Genomic DNA, 23,467 nt, shown 5'->3' on the forward strand with positions numbered 1-23,467 from the left:
TTAGGCTGGGCTTCTCTCCTTTAGAGGCCTCGGGGGAGGGAGGTGGGGGGTGGCATCTTTAGATTATGAAAGACCTTGTCAAGAATTAAAGCTTATTAGTGTATTATATAAAACATTCCAAGATGCTTTGTGGAAGCATTATAAAACAAATTATCACATTCCTTCAACATCGCTGGGGCAAAATTCTGGATGTGTGTGTGGTGTGTTGCAGTGGTTCAAGAAAGCAATTCACCATAACCTTCTCAAGGGCAATATGTGATAGGAATAAATGCTGGCCCAGCTGACCCTAGAGTGTCCCAAAGTGGATATAGCTAATGGAGTACTTCTTGAAGTATAGTCACTATTCGAGGCTGTGCAGTGACACAGCGTAGTATTGGTCTAGAAAATGATATATAATTTTGTTTTCATTGTTTAGATGTCATTTGAAATTCTCAAATTTACTCTGTTTACAGCACAGTATGTCAGACTGCTGTGTACAGTGTGCCAGATGCTGTGTGTTGTCAGGGAGGAATAAATCTTGAGGGTTGAGGTGAGGTTATGAATGGACAGCTTAGTGTTTTTTTGTCATTGTCATTTCCATCCTGAGCTACTCATATATTTGAATTACTCTCTTTCTTTCCACACTCTCAAAGGTGTGATATAAATTCAAGCTGTTTGTTTTTAAAAGTGGGACATGAGTGAATCACAGTACTCTCTATCTGATAGTATAATATCAGAAATTATTATTGCACAGGGGACTGTACTGCTCTCTTGTGACATGCAGTGAAATAGCACTAACCTAATGGTAATATCAATGCAGAGGCAGCCAGAGGCAGGAGATCTATCGAACAACAACAACTTGTATTTATAGAACATCTTCAACATTGTAAAATTACCCAAGCAGTAATAGATTTATTAACAACATCCTTTTACCTAAGCCACATAAGATATTAGAGCTGACAAAAAACTTAGTCAAAGGGGAGGTAAGGAGAGTATTATTGTAGGAAAGAGAGATTAAGAAGTAGAGAAGTTTAGGGCATGCAAAATTAGAAGCAAACACTGGTACCTTGAATTGTTCACTCCCTTTGTAATTTAAACGACTCTAATTATCATCAGAAAAGCCAGCATTTGCTTTAATTTCTGCAGCAGTTGGAAGTCAAGTCAAGAATATGACAGTACACTTGAGTTCCTCCTAAAGAAGCCACAAACATTTACATAGTGCCCTTTGTGAGCTCAGCATGTCTCAAAAGCTGTGCAGTTGATGAAGTACTTTACAAGTCAAGTGGGAATGTATATAATACTTACTGTATTATAAAATAGACACTCAGCAAGCCTCCATCAACAGCAATATGCTAATAACTGATTAGTCTTTTTTTTTCAGTGGCATTAATTGAAAGATAAATATTGGTCCAGGGCACTAGGGAGAACTCCCCAGTCCTTTGCTAAAATAGTGCCATGGGATTTTTTAATATCCACCTGAGGAGCAGATAAAACATTAGTGTTTAACATACCATCTACCAGATGGCATTTCCTCCAGTGCGGCATGCCTTACAACTACACTGGCGTCTCAGTACAGATTTTGTCTTTGAATCTTTAGATTTTGTATTCCTGTGTCAGGAGGGAATTTGAATCCACCAATCATTGAACTGAGGTGAGAATGCTGCAGATTGAAGTAAGGATAACAATGTGTTCATCAGCAATTGGCACCAAGCTTTTTGCTATTTTTCAGCTCCATTTTCAATTTCTCCAAAGGTGGGCATTGTTGTGTCAATTTGGGCACCACAAGCTGCACATCAGGAACTTTAAAAAAAACAAGATTCAGGCCAATGTGACAGACAGATTGGAAGGAAATCCCTTTGCTGGTGTAGTTTTGCATGTGATTACATCATTTTACAACTGCAACCTTAGAGGCATGAAGTCTCCGGCTCTGATAACCCGCAATCTGCTGCAGGAAAGCTGTTCCATTGAGCTGGTGATCTTGGCCTATGGCTGAGGGCAGCTGCATCACTGGGAAAATGGCAGAGTCCTCAAAGCTGCCTTTATCTGGGTACCTTTACATTGCAAATTAGCTACTTCCCTCCATTCAGTGAAAACATGGTTGATCCATATGCATCCACATTAGTTCCAAATCTCTTGATTTCCTCACTCAGAGTCAATTGATTTCAGTCCTAAAAATTTCAGTTGACTTGGTGTGTGTGTATATATATTATATATATGTTTTTATTTTATTGTATTGCTGTATTTTGTAGGTATTTTTAATGTGAGAATAAGAATAGATTGCCATACCTTTTTATTTCTGTGGAAAGCCTGTTTCCTGAATTGTGACTCTACTGAACACACCATATCAACTTATTTTTACATAATGTTGTCAATACAATAAAGCATCTCATAAGAGTGCACTGATGCTTGTTTGCATCAAGCTAAAGAAGGAGATAAGTAGGAAAGGTGACTGAGTGTTTAGCAAAAAAATAGGATAAGTTGTAAAGAGAGTCAAAAAGGTGGGATGGAGAAGTTTAGGGAGGGAATTCCAGAGTTTAGGACTTCAGGCAACTGAGTCACTCAGCCAATATGGTGGAGGAAAGGACACAGCGATGTACCAATGGGCAGAATTGATGGAATGCAATGTCTTTCTAGGGCTGAAGGAGGTTACTTTCTCAGTTCAGTTTATTTTGGTTCCTCAAAATTCCTTTCAGTGACCAATTCAATGAATTAATTGGGCAAGTTTACCAAAGGCAATGCCAGCAACTCCTCCATTTACTATGTTGAAGGATAATTTGGAAATTAGTTGCCTTCCCAACTCTGGATTCTTGTCTGCACAATGCACATAGTCCTTTTCATTAAATTATATTTCAACAGATTCAGCTAATATATTTTTAAATAATATATTTGCAATGTAACATTAAATAAAGGATAAGGGATGAATCTTTATTTCTTCGAAGAATCATGATTTAGTGCATTGAGTCTTTGACAGCTCATTTTATAGAGCTTTCCAATTCCTCCCACCTCCTCCTCATTTTTCACTGTGTAGAATTTTTATTTTATTATTTTTCTGTATTTATACAGTTTTCCCTTGGAAAGTTAGTAATTAATCTGCTTCTACCTTCTTCCTGTGCATTTACGACCTTTTCACAAGTTGGGAATAAAGCGTGTGAAAATCTGATTGTGGTTGGAGTCAGGGTCATTCTAGAAGCATTAGAGTTTCAATTGCTGGTGGGACTGAGACCTGATGTGAGAAAATATTGAAAATTATGGTCCCAGAGGTCAACTTGGGATTGCACCACTTCTGGAAGAATTTTGGATTTTCCAGGGGATGGTGGGAGGGTTGTGGAAGGAATTGCTGCACTTTTATGAAGCAGATCACTGAAGGTCAAAGTAAATCATGTTTTCTCTGTATGGGGGGGGGGGGGGGAGGTATTTGTGGAAACGCTGGCATAAGGGAGCGTGCACATTGAGAGATTCAGCTGACAACAGATTGTTGATTGATCTGTGGAGTTGTGGCCAGTTGTGGATGCCAAAGGCCATCAGCCTAGTAACGACCATTTGATTGCCTCCTGGTTGGCTGAACAGCTTGTGGGTGTACACGATACTGGCAGAAACCTTCTGACAGCACTGAAGAGCAAGTGGCATGTCTTTCTCTGTCATAAAATACCTAAAGTCTGATGAAAGTCAGTTTATTTTCTCTCACCTGTTGCTGTAAACTGCGGCCTTTAACCAGTAAGTTTGAGACTTTGCGGTTAGTGTTCTCATTGCCTGTGCCTGGAAAAAAGAGATTAAAGGACAAGAAGTCCTGGCAAGCAAAAGGGTCATCTCAGCAAACTGTGTGGTCTGGGGCCATTGAACTGCTTCTAGTTTTATTCCCACCACTATAACCTTAGTCCATCTTTATCTGTCTGTATGTGTGTATAGGGTTTTTTTGGAAGGGGGTTAGTGTTATAACTAGTAAAATGGTATGGCAACAGTTCATAGTTGTTTACCAGTAGGTAGAATCTCTTTATTTATTACAGACAGTATTTCTTAAGTACAGAAACCTGTTGCATGTTTTATGTTAGCATGGGTATGTCTGACCGGTAAATTGAATAGGTTCTTTGTGTACTTTGATGAAATCTTTAATGGTTGTCACAACACCAATAATAATGGAGCTTGATTTCCAGCTTATTCAATATCTAGTACAGGATCATGCGATATTTCCACTAACTTCCAAACTTATTGTCCTTCCTTTCCTTTCCAAACTGAACTGTCCAGTCACTGACTCATCTCTCTCCCTGTATAAGGTTGCTTGCAACAGCTTGACACTGAGATGAGTTTCCAAACCTGCATCCTTGCCATTGTTGGGAAGTTCATGTGTGTTAAATAGTAAAATGGGAAAAGCATTGTGTGGTCCCTTTAAAAGGTGGCGGGTTTTTTTAGGTGTTTCAAGTCAGAATGGATATCTGTAGGTTTGCAGGTGCACAGATCACCTGAATTGAAATATTTGTATGAAAAGACTATACTGTTAGCAAGCAAAGCAGCAGTTTTTAATCAAGATAAGTCTTTTCAAATTTGGCCAATGAATTTAAATCAAGCCATTAGCTACCAAAAATCTACTAACTTTAAATGTACTGGTTTTGACAACCTAGGATCAATCCGATTGTAAAATATTGATAGGTCATCAAGAATGTAAAAGATGAGGGCATTTGGAAAATTGGGGAGAGCAACTGCCATCTGTTAAGAGATAACCGCTCTCAGCTCAATGAGAAAGCAGCATCTATTTACCATGGTATTGTGGCACACCACCTAAACTCCTGACAGAAGGATCCATAAAGAAAAAAATCCTGACAGAAGGGTCAGGAGAAGACACAAAGTTCTAGAAGACACGTAACCTGGTTGGAATTTTGAAAAACTAACTTCTATTGTTTTGCTATGTAAGTGGGACTTGTATTTATTCGAACAGCATACCTTTAGAATCTTCAGGAATATATAGAGTGAAAGTTTTGGTCGTTTAGTTGGTTATTTTATTTGCTCACTGTTCGATAAATATGATAAAGTGGATTGTAAAGTGAGCGTCAGAAATTTCTTTTCCTTAACCACTAGAAGTTGTTGAAAAAAACAGATTACACCCCTTCACGCACTACTTTAACAGATTATAGGGCGAGGTGCACCCCTTTGGATGGTTTGATTATAGTTCTCGGGGGGCATCAACTTCTGCTTTATAACAAATTGGGTGCTAAGTAAATTAATTAAATTAAATTAATTACTTCAAATTGATGGGCTAAATTTGGCTAAACAGACTATTGTGTTGATATAAACTGTGCTTTGCCTGCTAACAGAATATCCTTTAATACAAATATTTCAATTCAGATACTCTGTGCTCCGGCAAACCCACAGGCGTTCATTTCAACTTGCGAAAAAACACCACACACCATCTTTTAAAGGGATTGTGTAATGCTTTCCCCATTTTACAGTTTTACACACACCAACCTCACAACATTATCAAGACCACACATCTGTAATATTTGCTGATCATGGTCAACTTGTCAATCAGCAGCATCTTTCTATCCTGTAGTATAAGCTGTAGTATAAGCATTTGAAGTTCAGCATTGATCATAAGATGGATAGCTTCAGCAACATAATGCTCTTGGCAACAATATTCAAATTGTGCCTGACCAAATAACAATGAATATAAAAAATATGGGCGGCATGGTGGCACAGTGGTTAGCACTGCTGTCTCACAGCGCCAAAGACCCGGGTTCAATTCCCGCCTCAGGTGACTCTCTGTGTGGAGTTTGCACATTCTCCCTGTGTCTGTGTGGGTTTCCTCCGGGTGCTCCGGTTTCCTCCCACAATCCAAAAATGTGCAGGTTAGGTAAATTGCCCATAGCGTTAGGTGAAGGGGTAAATGTAGGGGAATGGGTCTGGGTGGGTCGGCGGGTCGGTGGGGACTTGTTGGGTCTGTTTCCACATTGTAAGTAATCTAATCAAATTCAAAACAGTGAAGGAGCAGTGACATAATTTAAGGTCAAGATGATCTGTGACTTGGAGGGGGACATTATGCTGTTCACAAAGGTCTGCAATCCTCATTCTTCTGGGTGGTAGAGTTTTGGGAGATGCTTCTTTTGAAATTAGGGCAAATTGCTCCATTGACATCCTGCTGCCACTGTGTGCTGCTGGCGGAAGGAATGATTGAGGTGGTGGATGAGGTGCCAGTACAGTCCTGGATGGTATCGAACTGTACAGTGTTGGAGCTGAACTTAACCGAGCAGGGTGGTTAGAACATTATCACTCCTCTGATTCATGGCTGGAGATGGTTGGCAATCTTTGTGTGACTGGTCCGGTTTAATCTCTGGCCAGTTTTGATTCCTAAGATATTGATGGCCTGGGAATGTGGCAGTGGGAAGTAGTTTGACATTCCCACATTGAAATGGGGTAGCAAGGCACTTAGTTGTGTTTTAAAAAAAAATAGTGGTAGAAAATTAAGGCCCATACCTTGGTTTCTTGATTGGTATGAAATGCTAGCCTTGAAATACCAACATTCCAAAGATAAAAATGCCCAATAAAGGCAAATTAAAGAGTTAATGAAACCTACTGAAATCTAATTTGGTAGCAGTGGTGACCTATTTCACGAGAATCTCCATTTTCTTCAGACAAATTTCCTGTTTACCTGTACAGGAATCTCATACACATTGTGGTTATGAGATTGCCCCATTTTTTTCTCACATTTTCCTGTTCCCCCAAACTATTCATTAAACTGTTGTTACTGTTCCATGTGTTAGTTCTCCTTCTGGCCATCAAAGCTTTGGAGAAGCAGAACAGCTTAAACAATGTAATGAAGATGATCCCTCACATTGCTCAGTGATAGTAGACTGGAGCAGAATGAAAATAAAAGCTTTCCCAACAGTATTTTGCTTTAATAGCTATGTGACACAAATCTGTTGGATGAATTTTACTGTTTGTATTGCTGTCAGTATCACTCTGGCAGTGAAGAGATTGTGTAATGGGGTATTTAGAGCTGAAAATGTGTTGCTGGAAAAGCGCAGCAGGTCAGGCAGCATCCAAGGAACAGGAGAATCGACGTTTCGGGCACAAGCCCTTCCTGAAGAAGAGCTTGTGCCCGAAACGTCAATTCTCCTATTCCTTGGATGCTGCCTGACCTGCTGCGCTTTTCCAGCAACACATTTTCAGCTCTGATCTCCAGCATCTGCAGTCCTCACTTTCTCCTCAATGGGATATTTAATCCAGTTTTGATTTGCCAAGTATAATCTGTTAAATTAAGGTAAACTGCAGTTGATGTTGTTCCTAATATATTAAATAATATCGTTTAAGGCAGAAAAATTGAGACATTTGACCTCCCCAGTGTTACATTTACATTGATTAGGGCAGATATGTATTTAACAATTTCAGGACATCCCATGTTACCTTGCAGCCAATTAAGCTTTATTTTGACGTGTAGTTACTGTTGTAATTTCGGAATCATTGTATCCAATTTGTGCACAGCAATCTTCCACAAACGGCAATGATATAATCTGCTTTATGGCAAAGCTGGTAGAGAGATAAATGCTGGCTTGGGAATGAGAGAGATCACTCTTGTTCTTCATTACTTAATGTCATGAGATCTATCATCTTTATTTGTTCATGGAATGAGTGTTGCTGGCAAGACCAGGGTTTATTACCATATATAATTGCCTTTGAAAAATTTGTGGTGAGCCACGTTTTTGTGGTGAGCCATGTGGTACATGTGGTGGAGATACACCCACAATGCAGCTAAGGAGGGAATTCCAGGATTGTGATGTACGGTAGTGAAAGTGTGGTAATACAGTTCCAAGTCACGATGATGTATGACTTAGATGGAAACTTGCAAACGATGTCCCCATGTGTCTGCTACCCTTATTCTTTAGACAGTAGATACATAAGTTTGGAAGGTTTTTACGGAATTGCTATCCTGCTTCTTGTAGATAGAGCACATTGCTGTCACTGTATAATGATACTGGAAGGAAAAAAACTTTAAAGTAATGGACAAGGATGTCAATCAACTGCCTATCTAACTGAGATGTCAGACTATGCCTTGGCTTAACATCTCATCTGTAAGAGTACAATTGTAACATTGCGGCATTACCTCAATATCACATGTCAAGTACCAGCCTAGATTTCAAGTTGATGCCTGTGTTGTATAATTTTCCCAAAGTCTTCTGCCACAGGGTGCTACCAGCTAAACTACATTTGAATACTTGATAAGATACTGCATTAATGCAAGTATCTGCTAATAATGCAAGCGCAAGTATCAACAGACAGCTTGAATCCACAACCTCCTGACTTAGAAGTACAAACACAAGCACTGAGTCACAATTGGCACTTCTTAAATTCATTCATGGGATGTGGGGATAGCTCGTTAGGTCAACATTTATTGCCTATCCCTAGTTGCCCTTGGGAAGGTAGCGGTGAGCTGCCCTCTTGAACTGCTGAAGTCTATTTGGAGTAGGTATCCTGACCACGTTGTTAGGGAGGGAGTACCCACACCAAACGGATTGAAGTGGTTCAAGATGGATGAGATAGCAGGGATATACAGGTCAGACATGGGCCTTTTTTTTTGAGCTCCATTGTACAAACAGTTGATTTACTTTAAGGTAGACTGAATGACCTTTGAGAATTAAGGATAAGGCTATTGATGAGTTAAGGATATGGAACTCCTTAACAGCAACATGGCATGCCAGATGGACTGTAGCATTTTAAGAAGGTCTTTCACTAACATCTTAAAGACAATTAGATGCGGACAATAAATGCTGACACCAACATTCCATGAATGGATTATATAGCAGAAGGTGGTACAAGTGGGGATTCATCTCAAAACTGCAAACTGGTTAATAACATTTGATTGTGTATTCTGTCATAATTGTTTGTTTCTTGTTTAAAATCAAGAAGCGTGGGTCTTTTCAGTCAAAGCAGAAGTGCTTCTTGTAGTTAAGAAATATGATTAGAATGAATTGACTGTGAGTGTGACAGTCAATATAGACGTAGAGTTATTGATTTGGTTTTTGGCTTGCAGTGCCATTGATGAGCCATGTAGTTCAGAAATGTGTCAAAATGCAAGATCCTTACATACGAAGAGCTTTGTGCTGTCAGTGAGTTGCCTTACTCCTCGCATTTTAATCCTGAGACTCTGTGCTTCCTACATTATATAAGTATACAGTTTTTGGTTTGATACCATCCTTGACCCAGATAATTCCTTGTTTCTGGAAGTGTTAAGTTTAAACATTAACCCCAGTGTTCTTACTGTGTGAACGATTAACGCAGTTCTATTGGATTCCTTCCTTCACCATTAAACTTGTTTGAAGCGAACTATTTGTATAATAACTTCGCTGATGTAACCTTCTTCATATACTACTCTTCACAATAGCACAGTGACAACTGACTATGCAGTTTTCACATATCCAGCAATTGTTTTGCATTAAAAATAAAAATGGTTCCTTTTCTTTACCATTAGTGGATGGTAAATTGGACATGAACAGAATTTACAGCACAGAAACAGGCCGTTTAACAAAACAGGTTCACGTGGGGATTTTTGCTTCACGTAAGTGTCTTTCCAACCTCTCTGTGGTAGCACTAGAAATCAAGACCCACTATCCTTGGAATTGTCATATAAGTTAAAGATTCTACACAAAGGTTCTTGAATTTACCTCTGTTGTAGACCCAGGTTAACAGAGAGCACAGACCAAGTTTCTATATTTCAAACAAAAAATTACGATGTATTACAAGTAATTAGACTCCAGCCATGGATAGACAGTTAAGAATTGCTGACACATCACTCTACTAATTAGATCTTTTTCCTCTGATAAATACGCTGTATATCCTCTTATTAGCGAGTTTTGAGAATATTTGTAGCTCAGGTTGAGGTTCTGGATGTAGGTTTGCTCGCTGAGCTGGAAGGTTCATTTTCAGACGTTTCATCACCATACTAGGTAAGATCTTCAGTGAGCCTCTGAATGAAGCACTGGTGATGTATTCCACTTTCTATTTATATGTTAGAGTTTCCTAGGGTTGGTGATGTCATTTCCTGTGGTGACATCATTTCCTATGGTGATGTCATTTCCGGTTGTTTTTCTCAGAGGGTGATAAATGGATCCCAGTCAATGTGTTTGTTGATAGAGTTCCAGTTGGAAGGCCATGCTTCCGGGAAATCTCATATGTGTCTCTGTTTGGCTTGTCCTAAGATGGATGTGTTGTCCCAGTCAAAGTGGTGTCCTTCCTCATCCGTATGTAAGGATACTAGTGAGAGTGGGTCATGTCCTTTTGTGTCATTTTATGAACATCAACTAGCCACAAAAAGACATGACCCACTCTCACTAGTGTCCTTACATACGGATGAGGAAGGACACCATTTCGACTGGGACAACACATTCATCCGAGGACAAGCTAAACAGAGACACACACGAGAATTCCTAGAAGTATGGCATTCCAACCAGAACTCTTATCAACAAACACATTGACTTGGATCCATTTACCACCCTCTGAGAAAAAGAACAGGAAATGATGTCACCACAGGAAATGATATCACCAACCCATGGAAACTCTAACATATAAATAGAAAGCGGGCTACACCACCGGTGCTTCATTCGGAGGCTCACTGAAGATGTTACCTAGTATGGTGATGAAACCGGCTCAGCGAGCAAACCTACATCCACATTCTCTTATACATACACAGGCAGGAAGAAAAAACCCAACATAGGTGTAATGGACAGAAAAAAGATTGGGAAAGCAGTTCAGTGGTCCCTGAGGTGGTTTTTAATGGTTGTTCTATTGGGAAGAATGCTGTTTCTCAATCATCTTTTTCCGGATGTTTCCACTGCTTTGCAATTGGCACAGGGTGACTGGTTCACTGATGGAAGGTCTCTGACCTATCAATTAAAGGTCACAACTTACAGTATAAGTTGAAGGAATGATGAATGAATTTTCCTCAGGCTTGAAGTGGTTTTTACTGCAGAGCAGAGATAGAGCTTCTGAGCTGGTAGAGGTCTGATTGCAACTCACTATCTTCTTCACACCCTCCCCAAGCTGGTTAGTTTGTGGAGAACAAATAACATAATTTTAGACAGGCAGAAGACTTTTGTGATTGGAAACTGACCACTAATCCTTAAATGAATCCACTATTTGTTGCTAACCCAAGCTCCATTTGTCCACAACCTTATAGCTCCACCAACTCTTCATCTGCACCAACAGCTAAGCAAACAATATTCACAATGAATATCAAGTTACTTGTTTAAGATTATGCAGGAATTCTCGCTACCCTAGATTATAAAACAGTTTTCATTTTAAACAATTTGAACAAAAGAAAAGAAAATAACGAGACACAATCTTAAGAAATGAAACACAGTTTCTGTTGCGAACAATGGATGTCTTTTTTTTCATTTGCTGGATATGAATAATGCTAGCAAGGCCAACATTTATTGATGATCCTTAGCTGCCTGTGAAAAATTCTTAGTGACTTGCCTTTTAGAATCATTCCAGGCAATGTAGTGTAGTGCTATTGAGGAGATAGTTCCAGGATTCTGATCCAGTGGCAGTATAGGAATGGCTATATGTTTCCCCACCACTCGAATGTTTTGGATGTTGCCCCCCCCGTTCATCACTCGTGAGAGGGTTGGAAGTCTCAATGTGTGATTTGTTAGGAAGCCTTGTCTGTTGGCATCATGCCGGTTGTTTTTCTCTTGCTGTGTTATGACTTGTCATTCTTTATGAAATATGATTCAGCACCAGTCAGTGACGAGGAGGAGAGTGCCACACTGTTTGAGCACGTCTCCAAGACATCAGATGATCCATTCGACACGTCCTCCGGGTCCGTTCAGCTCCTCTCGATCAAGCCTCTGTCAGCCCATCCTGGTTACCCTGTGTCAGAACGAAGTCCAGAGGCAGTGGCAGTTAATGGAGAGGTAAGCATGATGGTCTTGTTGACTTTTGAAGCGAGAGCCTTGTGACAGGTCTACCCATTGTGAGCAATGTTTTTAAATATCCTCTCTCCTAAAAGGTAACTAAAGAACAACATGTAAGACTTAAGAAGAATCCAGAACATGTGGGCGTACACTTAGAATTCAATATCAACTGATTGGAAATATTTCCAGAAAATTTGTCGAAGAGATTGTGAGATTAGAAGATGCCCTAATCCAATAGGCTATGGCTACAGGCGATGTTTAAAATGAAGGTGTATGGTTAACTGGTTACTTAATGCATATGTGAATACATGCATTAGGAGCAAGAGTAAGCCATTCAGCTCTTTAAGCTTGTTTCTCCATTCACCATTTAAGACATGTTTAATGTGATGACACCACATGCTTATCCCTTGCTTCACAAGGATTTATTTGCCTTTGCCTTAAAATATTCAAGGACTCTGCTTCCACCTCCTTTTTGAGGACAAGAGTTTCAAAGACCCTCTTTGGGAAAAAATAATAGTCCTTAACTTGATTTTAAATAGAGGATCTCATTTTTTGTCAACACTGACTGAGTTCTCACAAGAGAAACATTCTTTCTACATGTACCCTGTCAAGAACCCTCAGGATTTTAAGTTTCTATTTAGTATGTTCTTACACTTTAAAGTTCCAGAGAATACAAGCCTAATGTGTCCAACCTTTCTCTTTTAAGACAAACCTCTCACTTTCATGTATTTGCCTTGTAAACCTTTGCTTCCAATGCATTTACATCCTTCCTTATATAAGGAGGCCATCACTGTGTAAAGTACTAAGGATGTGATCTCACTAATGTCTTAAGTCTTATTAAAAAGTGTTTGCTTACAATATTCAGCAAATCTGTTGAGCATCTGTTGAGATAGGAGCAGAATTAATGTTTCGATCCTACATTCAGCTTCTTTGGCATGTAACGTCTAACTTTTGTATTCAATTTCCCTCACAATAAATTATAATCTTTTCCTAACAACTGCTGTCTCTATATACTAACCATTTGCAATCCATGCACTAGGGCATCCACTTCCCTCTGCACTCACTGCTCTGCAATCTTTCTCTTTAGATAGTATGCTGTTTTTTTTAAAAAAAACTTGATGCAAATGTGTGATTTTGCATTTTCCCACTTTATACTCTATTAGCTGGATCTTTGCCCGTTCACTTAACCTATGTGTTATTTTATATCTTCCTTATGTACTCTCCACAACTTATTCTCTGACCTAACTTTGTATCATCAGCAAATTTAGCAATTATACTTTCAGCCCCTTTATCTCAGTCATGTATATAAATTCGAAAACATTGAGGCCTCAGCTTTATCCCTGTCGCACATACTCATTGTATTTTGCCAAACAGAAAAATGACCAACTTACACCAACTCATTGCTTCCTGCTAACCAGTAATCTTTTATCCATGACAATATTTTAGCTTTTACACCAAGAGCTTTCATTTCCCTTAGTAATCTCTGATTTCCCCGCCCCACTCCACTCCGACCAAACACTGGTCAAATTACTTCTTGAAATCTCACTACAGTATTCCCAATGGTTCCCCTTTATCCACTACACCTGCTACTCTACCTGATTACTTTGATTTTCTCCAAGTGCCTTGCTGTAATATAATAATTTCTAACATCTTCCCACTGACAGATATTAGGCTAACTGTCCTGAAATTTACTGCTCTTTGTCTCCTTTTGAATAAGGGAATATATTCAGTATTTTCTAAATTAATTGAATCATCTCCAAACCTAGGGAAGTTTGGGATATTAAATCTATCACTATCACACTAGCCATCTCTTTAAAGACTTGTGAGCATGCACCTCCAACAATTTGCTCAGTATCACTTCTTTGACGATTATAATTTTCACAGGTTCCTCCCTCCCTTACATTTCCTAATTTACAGCTATTTCTAGGAAGTTACTTGTGTCCTTTATAGTGAAGACCAGTGCAAAATACCTGTTTATGTCATTTGCCATTTCCCTGTTTTCGAGACTGTCTTTCTTGTTTATTTTGTTAACACATCTTTTCGAATTAGCGATAGAAAAGCCTATATCTGCTTTTACATTATTCACCAACTCCTATCTTGTATTCTATTTCTCTCTCCTTATCAATCTTCAAGCTGTGTTTTTTGATATTCTTTCAAAATTTCTGACCTACCACACACCTTTGCACAATGATATATTTTTTCTGTAAGTTTGATACTATTTTTAACATTTTAGTGAACCACAGATGGTGTGTCATTGAAATGCTTTTCCCCATTGGATTGGATCTATTTTGCACATTCTGAAATGTTCCCTCAAATGTCCACCACTCTGTCTCTATTGACCTAATTACAGCTTCACTTTTACAAGCTCTGCTTTCCTACTATAATAATTGCACTTGTTTAAAATGCTAGTCTCAAACCCAGTCTTCCGTTTCTCAAATTGAATGTAAAGTTTGATTATACAGTGATTTCTGCTATTCAGGATTGCCTTCACTACAAAGCCATTAATTATTTGTCTCTCAGTACCAGGTCTCATCCAACCTACTCTGTAGTCTGTTGCACAGCATGTTGTTCTCAGAAACTATCTTGGACTTTTCCACTTGGCTTCCTTGGCCCTCTGGTGTCTCCAATTGGAGATTAAAATTCCCCTTGATTTCACCATATCTTCCCACCAAGTTTCCACTGTTGTTCCTTTATATTCCATGCTCCTGTGAGGTTACTATTGGAGAAGCTGAAAACTACTCCAACAAGTTTTACTTGCCTTCCTTGTTTCTCCTCTCGCCACACCCCTTCTGCATCATTGCTGAACTTAGGTTATGTTTTTGTGTTGTCTGCCATTAATTAATGGAGGCACACCTCCACCTCTCCCATGCTTTATACCTTTCCTAAATGTCACGTAACCTTCAAAATTCAGGTCCCAACTTACGTCATCCTCTAGCCTTGTTTTCTGCAATGGCTATCAAATCTCACTTATTTATTAGTTACCGATTCACAGCAGTTTAGATTAGATTGGATTACCTACAGTGTGGAAACAGGCCCTTCGGCCCAACAAGTCCACACCGACCCTCTGAATAGCAACCCATCCAAATGTATTCCCCTACATTTACTCCTTCACCTAACACCACGGGCAGTTTAGCGTGGCCAATTCACCTAACCTGCACATTTTTGGACTGTGGTAGGAAAGCGGAGCGCCCGGAGGAAACCCACGCAGACACGGGGAGAATGTGCAAACTCCACACAGACAGTTGCCTGAGGCAGGAATTGAACCCGGACCTCTGGCGCTGTGAGGCAGCAGTGCTAACCACTGTACCACCATGCTGCCTCCAAATAGACCTTCAAATATAAAAATAGCGAAAATGATAGGAAGGTAGACATGAACAATGAAGTAGACAGAAAGAGGCAGAGACCAAGAATGAAGGAATACACAACTGGAGAAAGAAACAGAATTTCAACAAGTAGGATGGGATGGGCTGTCTGTTTTACTGCCATTTACTGAATTGTAAAATCAAGGAAACGGGTGAGGTTGGACTGAGCCTGATGAATTGCTTTTGTAAATCAGTCACTGTTATTGGATAAGCAAATGTAAGAAAAGTATTAGTCTCTGTCAAAATCCCACAAGCAACAGCAAGATCAATAACCAGCTAACGTGTTTCATAAAATCTACTGAAGTTCTGTCAGATTGTTTCTTGTAGCATTTTGGGACTTTTCAAAGACGTTATGAGACATTCATTTGAAAAAACAAAAACATTTTGGTGCTTGTCAGATTACTTCAGTATAATTTCCAGGAGATGTCTTAGCATTAGGTCCAAACACTTGGAATTCTGTGTCAAATAACTTACCTCCTGATTCCCTCAACCCTGCCTACTGTTTACAAGACACAAGTTAGCAATGTGATGGAATACCTCTCACTTGCCTGGTTGACAGTGCACCGACAATGTTAGGGAAGTTTAACCACATCCAGGACAAAACAGCTCATTCACCACCATAAACATTCCCTCCCTCTACCATCTGCTTACATTGGCTGCTGTGTGCACTGTGTATTGTGTACTGTCACAGCTCTCCCACCCTCCTTGGCTAGCTCCTGCCAAATGATTACCATGTAGTAGGACAAGGGCAGCAGATACATGGGGACACTGCCATTATTAAATCCAACCCCCCCCCCCCCCCCCCCCCCCCCCAAACAAAAAAAAGACACACAGCTTCCTGACTTGGAACTCCTTTCCTAACAGTTGCCACAGTTCAAGAAGGCAGCTCCCGATTATCTTATCAAGGACTATTAGAGACGGACAACAACTGTTGGCCTTCGCAATGCTGCTTACATCTCGTGAATAAATAAGTGAAGTAATCATTCATCTACATTCATGACTCATGGATTTAATGAAGTATTTCTTTGTGTAGATGCTCACTTGAGTGGTAAAGCTGTTTCAGCGTACAGGAGCCAAGGATACTTCAGGTGCAGTTACAGAGAAAGAACTACATTTCTTTTACGAAAGCAAAATACTGAGAATGCTGGGAACACCTTAAAAGCAGAGCAGGTCAGGCAGCATCTGTGGAGAGGAAGAGTTCATGTTTCAGAATGCTGACCTTCATAAGAACTGAATTTCTTGTCATCATATGCTGTCAAACTATGTATTGAGTAAAGTTCACCTGATTTCTCAGTGCTCTGAAATGTTATTTTGATTTGTTAGTTAAATGAGAAGTAGAAATTTTAACAGTTCTCGGTCTCTTGCTTCATTCTAGCTCTCACACATACACCTTTTCTCTTCTTTCTGATGTTCGTGATTCTAGTGTCTCTCTCTCTCTCTCCCCGCTTTCATCTATTCTGATCTCATTTGTATTTGTTCTGTCTCTGGGTTCCATGCAATGGAGGGGATGGATAGGGGTCTCGCCTGCTGGCTGGACAGCCAAACAAAGCCCCATATCACCTCTTTTCTGAAGGCCATCTGGATTAATTGTCAGCTGGATAGCAATGGGCTGTCACTGGGGTCATGGACCCTGGGAGTGGATGATCTTTCATGAGTTGCTAATCAGTCAGAAGCCTCGAGCAGCTGTCTGTGTGGAGTTTGCACATTCTCCTCGTGTCTGCGTGGGTTTCCTCCGGGTTCTCTGGTTTCCTCCCACAGTCCAAAGATGTGTAGGTCAGGTGAATTGGCCATGCTAAATTGACCATAGTGTTAGGTGCATTAGTCAGAGGGAAATGGGTCTGGGTGGGTTACTCTTCAGAGGGTCAGTGTGGACTGGTTGGGCCAAAGGGCCTGTTTCCACACTGTAGAGAATCTAATCTAATTGAATCTATTGTAAAGCTGTCTTCATGACTCAGCAATGCCACAGGCAAGGTGGTGGCTGCTGCTGGTAATGCTACTACTTGTTCCAGAGTCATGAGATTTGCCATTGAACCAGGCACTGGTGAGTTATCCCATTAAGAGGAATTGTGAGATGGGAATAAGTGGAAAGGCAGGGGTTCTCAACCTCAAAATGCCATCCCCTTTTTCCTGATGCCAAGATCACTTGATCACTGATCACTACATACTTATGAGTAAGGGCTAAATCTCTGCCCCCTGGGAGTCGGCAAGTAATCCTGACATGTTTTGCTTTTTGGGTTCCATACATAACCCCCTTGTGGCTAGTTAAATGCCAGCAGCAGCAGGATGAGGTCCTCAGTGAGCATTAATTGCTTATTCAAAAACCGAAAACACGGACCTAAGCAGAGGTGGGAGGTTGAGCGAGTGGTTCCCACTTGCTATCTTAACTTATTAGATTAAATTAAATCACGACAGTGTGGAAACAGGCCCTTCAGCCCAACAAGTCCGCACTGACTCTTCGAAGAGCAACCACCCAGACCCATTCCCCTACATTCACCCCTGACTAATGCGCCTAACACTACGGGCAATTTAGCTTGGCCAATTCACCTAATCTGCACATCTTCGGACTGTGAGAGGAAACCGGAGCACCTGAAGGAAACCCACGCAGACACAGGGAGAATGTGCAAACTCCACACAGACAGTTGCCCGGGGCAGGAATTGAACCCGGGTCCCTGGCGCTGTGCAGCAGCAGTGCTAACCACCGATCCACCGTGCCGCCCAAATTTATGTTTAAATTACCCTCCACCATCAAACATGCCTCAGAGGAAAGCAATAACTTCCACCACGTGAGACTACCTCACTCTATTTCTCTCTCTTGTCAGTGTCTGAACCCCACTTTGCTTCTATCTGTATGGTCTTTATCTCTCCCTCAGTTTGCTCTTGTAGTGAGTTTCCTTGATTTATGTGGTTCTTCTCTCTGTCTGTCTCCTCTCTTACTGGTTTTGTCTGTCGATATTTCTTGCCATGAATTGTGTTTGAGTGATGTTATGAGGCCGAAGGAGTGCACTATACCTCTCTTTAGTTACACTAATCCATTGACCACAACATAAATTAATGTTTTACCCAATTATCGAGGAGGAAGGAATGTTTACATTAATAATGAATGTTGATGTTGAATATATTTTTGTTACCTTGTTTGCAATATCTCCAAGGAGGCTGGTATCCTGTCACCAAGTCACCCTTTATTTGCATGTGCATAGAACTTCTCTCTAGTCTGGCTTTTTCTGCGTGAACAGTACCCCTGACACTCCTATCAGCCAAGGCTTCCTGATTGGACTAGATGAACCGCCCCAAACAGGGAACTCATTCATTGACTTCCACCTGGCTGACCTTATTATCATCACTACACTTGACTCCTGAAGGATCTTTTTAAATCATGGAAACAATGGAAAATGGGCAATATCAACTTGATCAACCAGTTGCACGCACGTCAAAGGGAAGATGGATAGTGGGCTTTTAATCTGTTAAAGCCCTTTTTCTACATTTGCTGGATGTTATAAAGACCGCTTTACGGTCAAGGACTTGGATGGAGAAGGAAAGTTTTTTGTGCCCAACTGAATGAAGAGGGTGACCTCGATTTCATCTAAAATTCAGGATGGCAGCACTCTCAGCAGTGCTTGAACGTGCAACCGTTTAACTCAGAATAAGGATTGCTCCAGCTGAGCTATGGTTGGCAAATCCATCTCATTTGAAAGATGGCACCTCTGGCATTGGAGCAACCCCTGAGTGGTGCACAATCTGACATTTTCAGAATCCCACTGTTTAGAAAATGTTTGCACTTGCTGTACGAATCAATGTCTATATTTCAGTAATAGTCTGTCTTGGAAGTTTTGAAAATGAAGCGAGAAAGAACTTACGTTCTTATATACGAGCAACCTGAGAAAGTATCTTTAAAGTGTAGTCAGTGTTGTCATGTAGAAAACATGGTGTCACTCTGTGCACAGCAAGATTCCACAGAAAACAATGGGAGATAATCTGTTATTTAGTGATTGTGATTGAAGGTGAGATATTGACTAAGAGACCCTGGAAAATTCCCTCCTCTGTAAATGTTGCTCTGTGATATCTTTGGTATCACTTAAGAGGACAGACAGGGCCTTGGCTTATTGCAGGGATTCCCATCCTTTTCAACTGATATCCTGTTTCGAGGCTTGAAGGTTGTGATCTCTCAGTCAGAGCTGACGGAGTAGAGAGCAGTTAGAATTGGGGGGGCGGCGGGGGAGGGCTCAGATATTACAACTGAGCCCCATGTTGGCCATTGCTGTCTCAGAGCTCCCGACCCTAAAATTTCAGCTTGCATCTCCATTCAGGGTCCCAGTACCTCACATTGGGAAGTCCTATTTCAATGTACTATGGAAAATATGGCACCTTTAACAAAGCAGCATTTCCTTAACACTGCATTTTAGAACATTAGGAGAGATTTTCTGCCGAAGTAGGAGTTGAACCATCAACCTTCTAGCTCAGTATTGACAGGGGTACCTGCTGAGCCACAGCTCCTCCTCAGTAAAGTGCTCTCTGTAATTGCGAGTTCTTAGTAATGATGTTTGCATGAACCACCATGTGCACTGGCAGTAAATTTGCAGGATCTTTTTAACGGGCGTGAAAACTAGTCAGCAAATAGCTTGTGTAAAAGAAAAATACAGTGCAGCTCTACTGATGTAACTGGTGAATACAGCAAAATACTTTATGGATTCCGAAACGTTCAGCCATCAGGAAGAATAACAGCAACATTGATTTGAGCTATTGCCGTCAGCTTTCGACCCCCACTTCACATGGAGCTGATTGTAAAGTGAAAGGAAAGCAATACATTCAACACTGTGCACCTACCTCTCTGTGGCATTTTTCATCTGTGTTCTTTCATTTAGGAATTGTGCAAGAGCTCATTGGATTTATTATTTATTATTTCAGGTATGGGGGGGTGGTATTGTAGGACACAGCATTGTGTGCTTAAGCTAGGAATGTTCCAGTTGAAGCTTAATCACCGGCTCTATGTGTTTTTTAATGAGATACAGAATCAGGCAGTTGCTTTCATTTCAGTTTTGCTGCCATTGGTGGAATACAGATGTTGTTCGGGAGAGTCTCCATCGATTGTTTTTGCCATCAGTTGTGCATTGCTGGTTGCCAGATGTTTGTCAGCTTTTGAATGTTGTCCTCACTAAAATCTAATAAGTTTTACAGTCAGTGAGCCATGGGACAGTTTTCTAATTGTATCATCATAAATCACAATGTGTAGGATTTATAGCGGACAAACTGACCCCTCCATGATAGTCAAAGCCAGTGCAGTTAACAGCATACATTCTGCTACATGTATCATCCATTGTTGTTTGTCCTGCCATACCATCATCCCATATAACTTAGTGTCTACTACATGCTTGCAGTGTTTTAACTATTTATATGATCTTTCCATTCAAGGACAATGTTTAATTACACACTTTGTGAATCCAAAGCATTTTAAATTCCAGAGGTCAGTCAATTGCTTGTAAATTTCAGGCTCCAAGTTGAAAGGTGTTGGATTTTTATGAAGTGACTTTGTATTTCTGACAACGTTTGACATATGGTCTAATCATTATGTAGAATTGGGTACAGTACTACAGTGGTTATGTTACTTATCCAGTAATCCCTAAGTCTGGAATAATAATCCAGATAGTCTCAGTATCAGTAATGGTGAGCATGAAACTGCCAGATTACTGTAATATCCTTTAGGGAAGAAAGCCTGCTGTCCTTATCCAATTTGGTCGATATTTGAGCCCAGACCTACAGAAATGTGGGTGACTTTTACCTGCCGTGGGAAGTGGAGTAGGATGCTCTCATTTGCATCAGAATTGCTGTGAAGGGCTGCAGTGGTTTCAGAGGGTGGCTGACAACCACTTTTTAAATGAAAGTTAGTGATGGACAATAATTGCCAGACTTGAGAACAATGCTCACATCCCAAGAATGGGGTAAAAGAAAGTAAAAAGTTGCAAGCCTCACCTTACAGAGTAGTTGTGTTGCAGTTGGCAGCACTCCCTTCTGCAGTTCGAGGCCCATATCTCTGACAGCAGAACAGGACTAAGGGAGTACTGCACTGTCAAAGGTGCCAGCCTTGTGTACAAGACCTTGAGCCAAAGCTCCACCTGTCTGTAGCAAGGACGTGTGTCAGTGTGAATGACCCTGTAGTGGTCATTTAAAGAAAGCAGGTTGTATGGTCCCCCGTGTCCTGTGGCCAGTCTTTATCCATCATGCAACACCACCTAATGGTAATTCCATTTCTGGTTCCTTGCTGTGAATAAATTATTATTTGTCTATAACCACAACAGTTTAATTTTTTACAGCACTTCCACATATTAAAACATCCCAAGACTCTTCAAAGGAGTCATCTAAAGCATAATTAGACATTGAGCCAGGGAAGGTTCTATAAAAGCAGATGGTTAAAACCTTGTTGAAAGGGATAGATTTAAGGAGGTTTCTATGGGAGGACAGTAAGGAAGAGAGGCAGCAGTTCCTGGGAGGGATTTGCAGAGCTCAGAGCTGATGCAGTTGAAAGCATGACCAGCAATGGGCCACCAGTCAAAATCTGGGATGTTCAAGAGGCTAGGATTGGAGGAATGCAAATATCTCTCGGGATGGTGAGGCTGAAGAGATTGCAGAGATTGGGACCAATGAGCCAATGATGGTCCCAATAGTCCAACTCCTTATTAATGAGATTTAAGGGCCGAGAAGGGAATCAAGGAAAGTTGGAGAAACAAACTGGGTGAGTTAGTGTCAAATCAGGTACAGAAAAATAAAGGAGCGAAAGGATCTGGGTTAAAAAAAATAGTGGAAAGGAAATGTAAGAACTTCTAAAAAATATTTTAAGTTTTAAAATCTCTATTAAAATTTACCATCTAAAGGGATGAAAATAAGTTAAATCTTTCACCTTTTGCACTGCGAGGTTGATTGTAATTACATCGACATTGCTCAAATAAAAAACAGTAGACTTCAGCTAATTCCTTAACATTCTGTGGTGTGTTTAATGAATGTTTAATGTGCAAATTCAGAAAGTTGTTCAATAGCTGGGAGACTAATGGCAGGAAGGCAGTTGTGTGTAGCTGAACAATGTAAGTCACTTTTTGAATATCGCATCTCACACCATTCTCTTAATCCCTTGAAATTACTCATCAATTTATTCATTAATAAGGGTGTGCATCATGAACAAACTGTTATTTTCCCAGCACGATTCCATCCAATAACATGAACACAGATTGTATTTTGCTATACTAAATAACTCCAGGGAACCTGGGACAAAGTTGATTGCTTTCCGTCAGCACAGACTTTTCACTCTGCCTCACCCACCCATCTCTCTCTCTCTCTGTCTCTCTTTCTTTCTTATACAGGTAAACAAGGCTCTGAAACAGAAATCTGATATTGAGCACTATCGGAACAAGTTACGCCTGAAGGCAAAGAGAAAAGGATATTATGATTTCCCAGAAGTAGAAAATAATCAAGTGATGATGGAGAAGCAGAGGAAAATGTACGAGAAAGGACAGATGGAAGCTGAAACACAGGTGCCCTCCACGTTTACTGAATCTCGAAACAGGTAAGAATAACGTGACACAATAGAAGTTCAGGAAGGTGGAAAATCAAATGTGATTCCGATCACTTGAAGAATTAACATGAACCTTTTGAAAGAATGATGGAAGCAGATTCAATAATAACCTTCAAAAGGGAATTAGATGAAAGTTTGGAGGGAAAATTTTCACTGTTATGGGCAAGGAGTGAGGGAGTGAACAAATTAGATTGCTCTTTCAAAGAACCAGGACAAGGATGATGGGCCAAACAGTCCATAATTCCATACAGGCACTCCCTGGGTTCTTGAATCTGTTTGCAAGTCGATTTGTATGCAAGTTGGAACACAGTGCAGAAGAGCAGCAAGCAAGTACAGGAAAAGTTTGCATATTTTTTTTCAAATTACATCCCATCAATGCAATCACTTTACAAAGTACAAGCGTTTTTAGTTGGATGTTCGGAAATCAGGGGTCCTCTGTACATTACCTGATAAAGTGAAAGGAAGTTCGTCTGTACCAAATTTTAAAGAAGCCACAACCTATTCAAAACAAGTTAGCTGTTCAGCAGAAGGGTTACATTTAAGGAAAAGCGAATCTGCACTTTTTAATGTCACTTTTCACAATCTTGGAATGTCCAAAAGTGCTTTCCAACAAATGAAGTATTTCTATATTTGCTTCTAAATGTGGAAAGCATAGCAGCGACTCTGCACAC

At 40.3% G+C, this 23,467-nt stretch overlaps 1 protein-coding gene across 4 annotated transcripts in view; it reads left to right on the forward strand.

The window, feature by feature from the left end:
• The window catches only part of LOC122557711 (UPF0606 protein KIAA1549L-like), a 274,642-nt gene that overhangs the window by 201,819 nt on the left and 49,356 nt on the right, over window positions 1-23,467 (forward strand). For all 4 annotated transcript variants that reach the window (XM_087996374.1, XM_087996375.1, XM_043705602.2 and 1 more), the window contains 2 exons: window positions 11,698-11,876; window positions 22,585-22,787. In XM_087996374.1, the coding sequence (XP_087852500.1) occupies window positions 11,698-11,876; window positions 22,585-22,787 (382 nt within the window). The remainder of the gene's footprint in view (window positions 1-11,697; window positions 11,877-22,584; window positions 22,788-23,467) is intronic.

Source organism: Chiloscyllium plagiosum, unplaced genomic scaffold, assembly GCF_037043375.1.
Source record: "Chiloscyllium plagiosum isolate Xiang-an unplaced genomic scaffold, Cpla_swu_hap1 HiC_scaffold_18, whole genome shotgun sequence".
NCBI lineage: Eukaryota > Metazoa > Chordata > Chondrichthyes > Orectolobiformes > Hemiscylliidae > Chiloscyllium > Chiloscyllium plagiosum.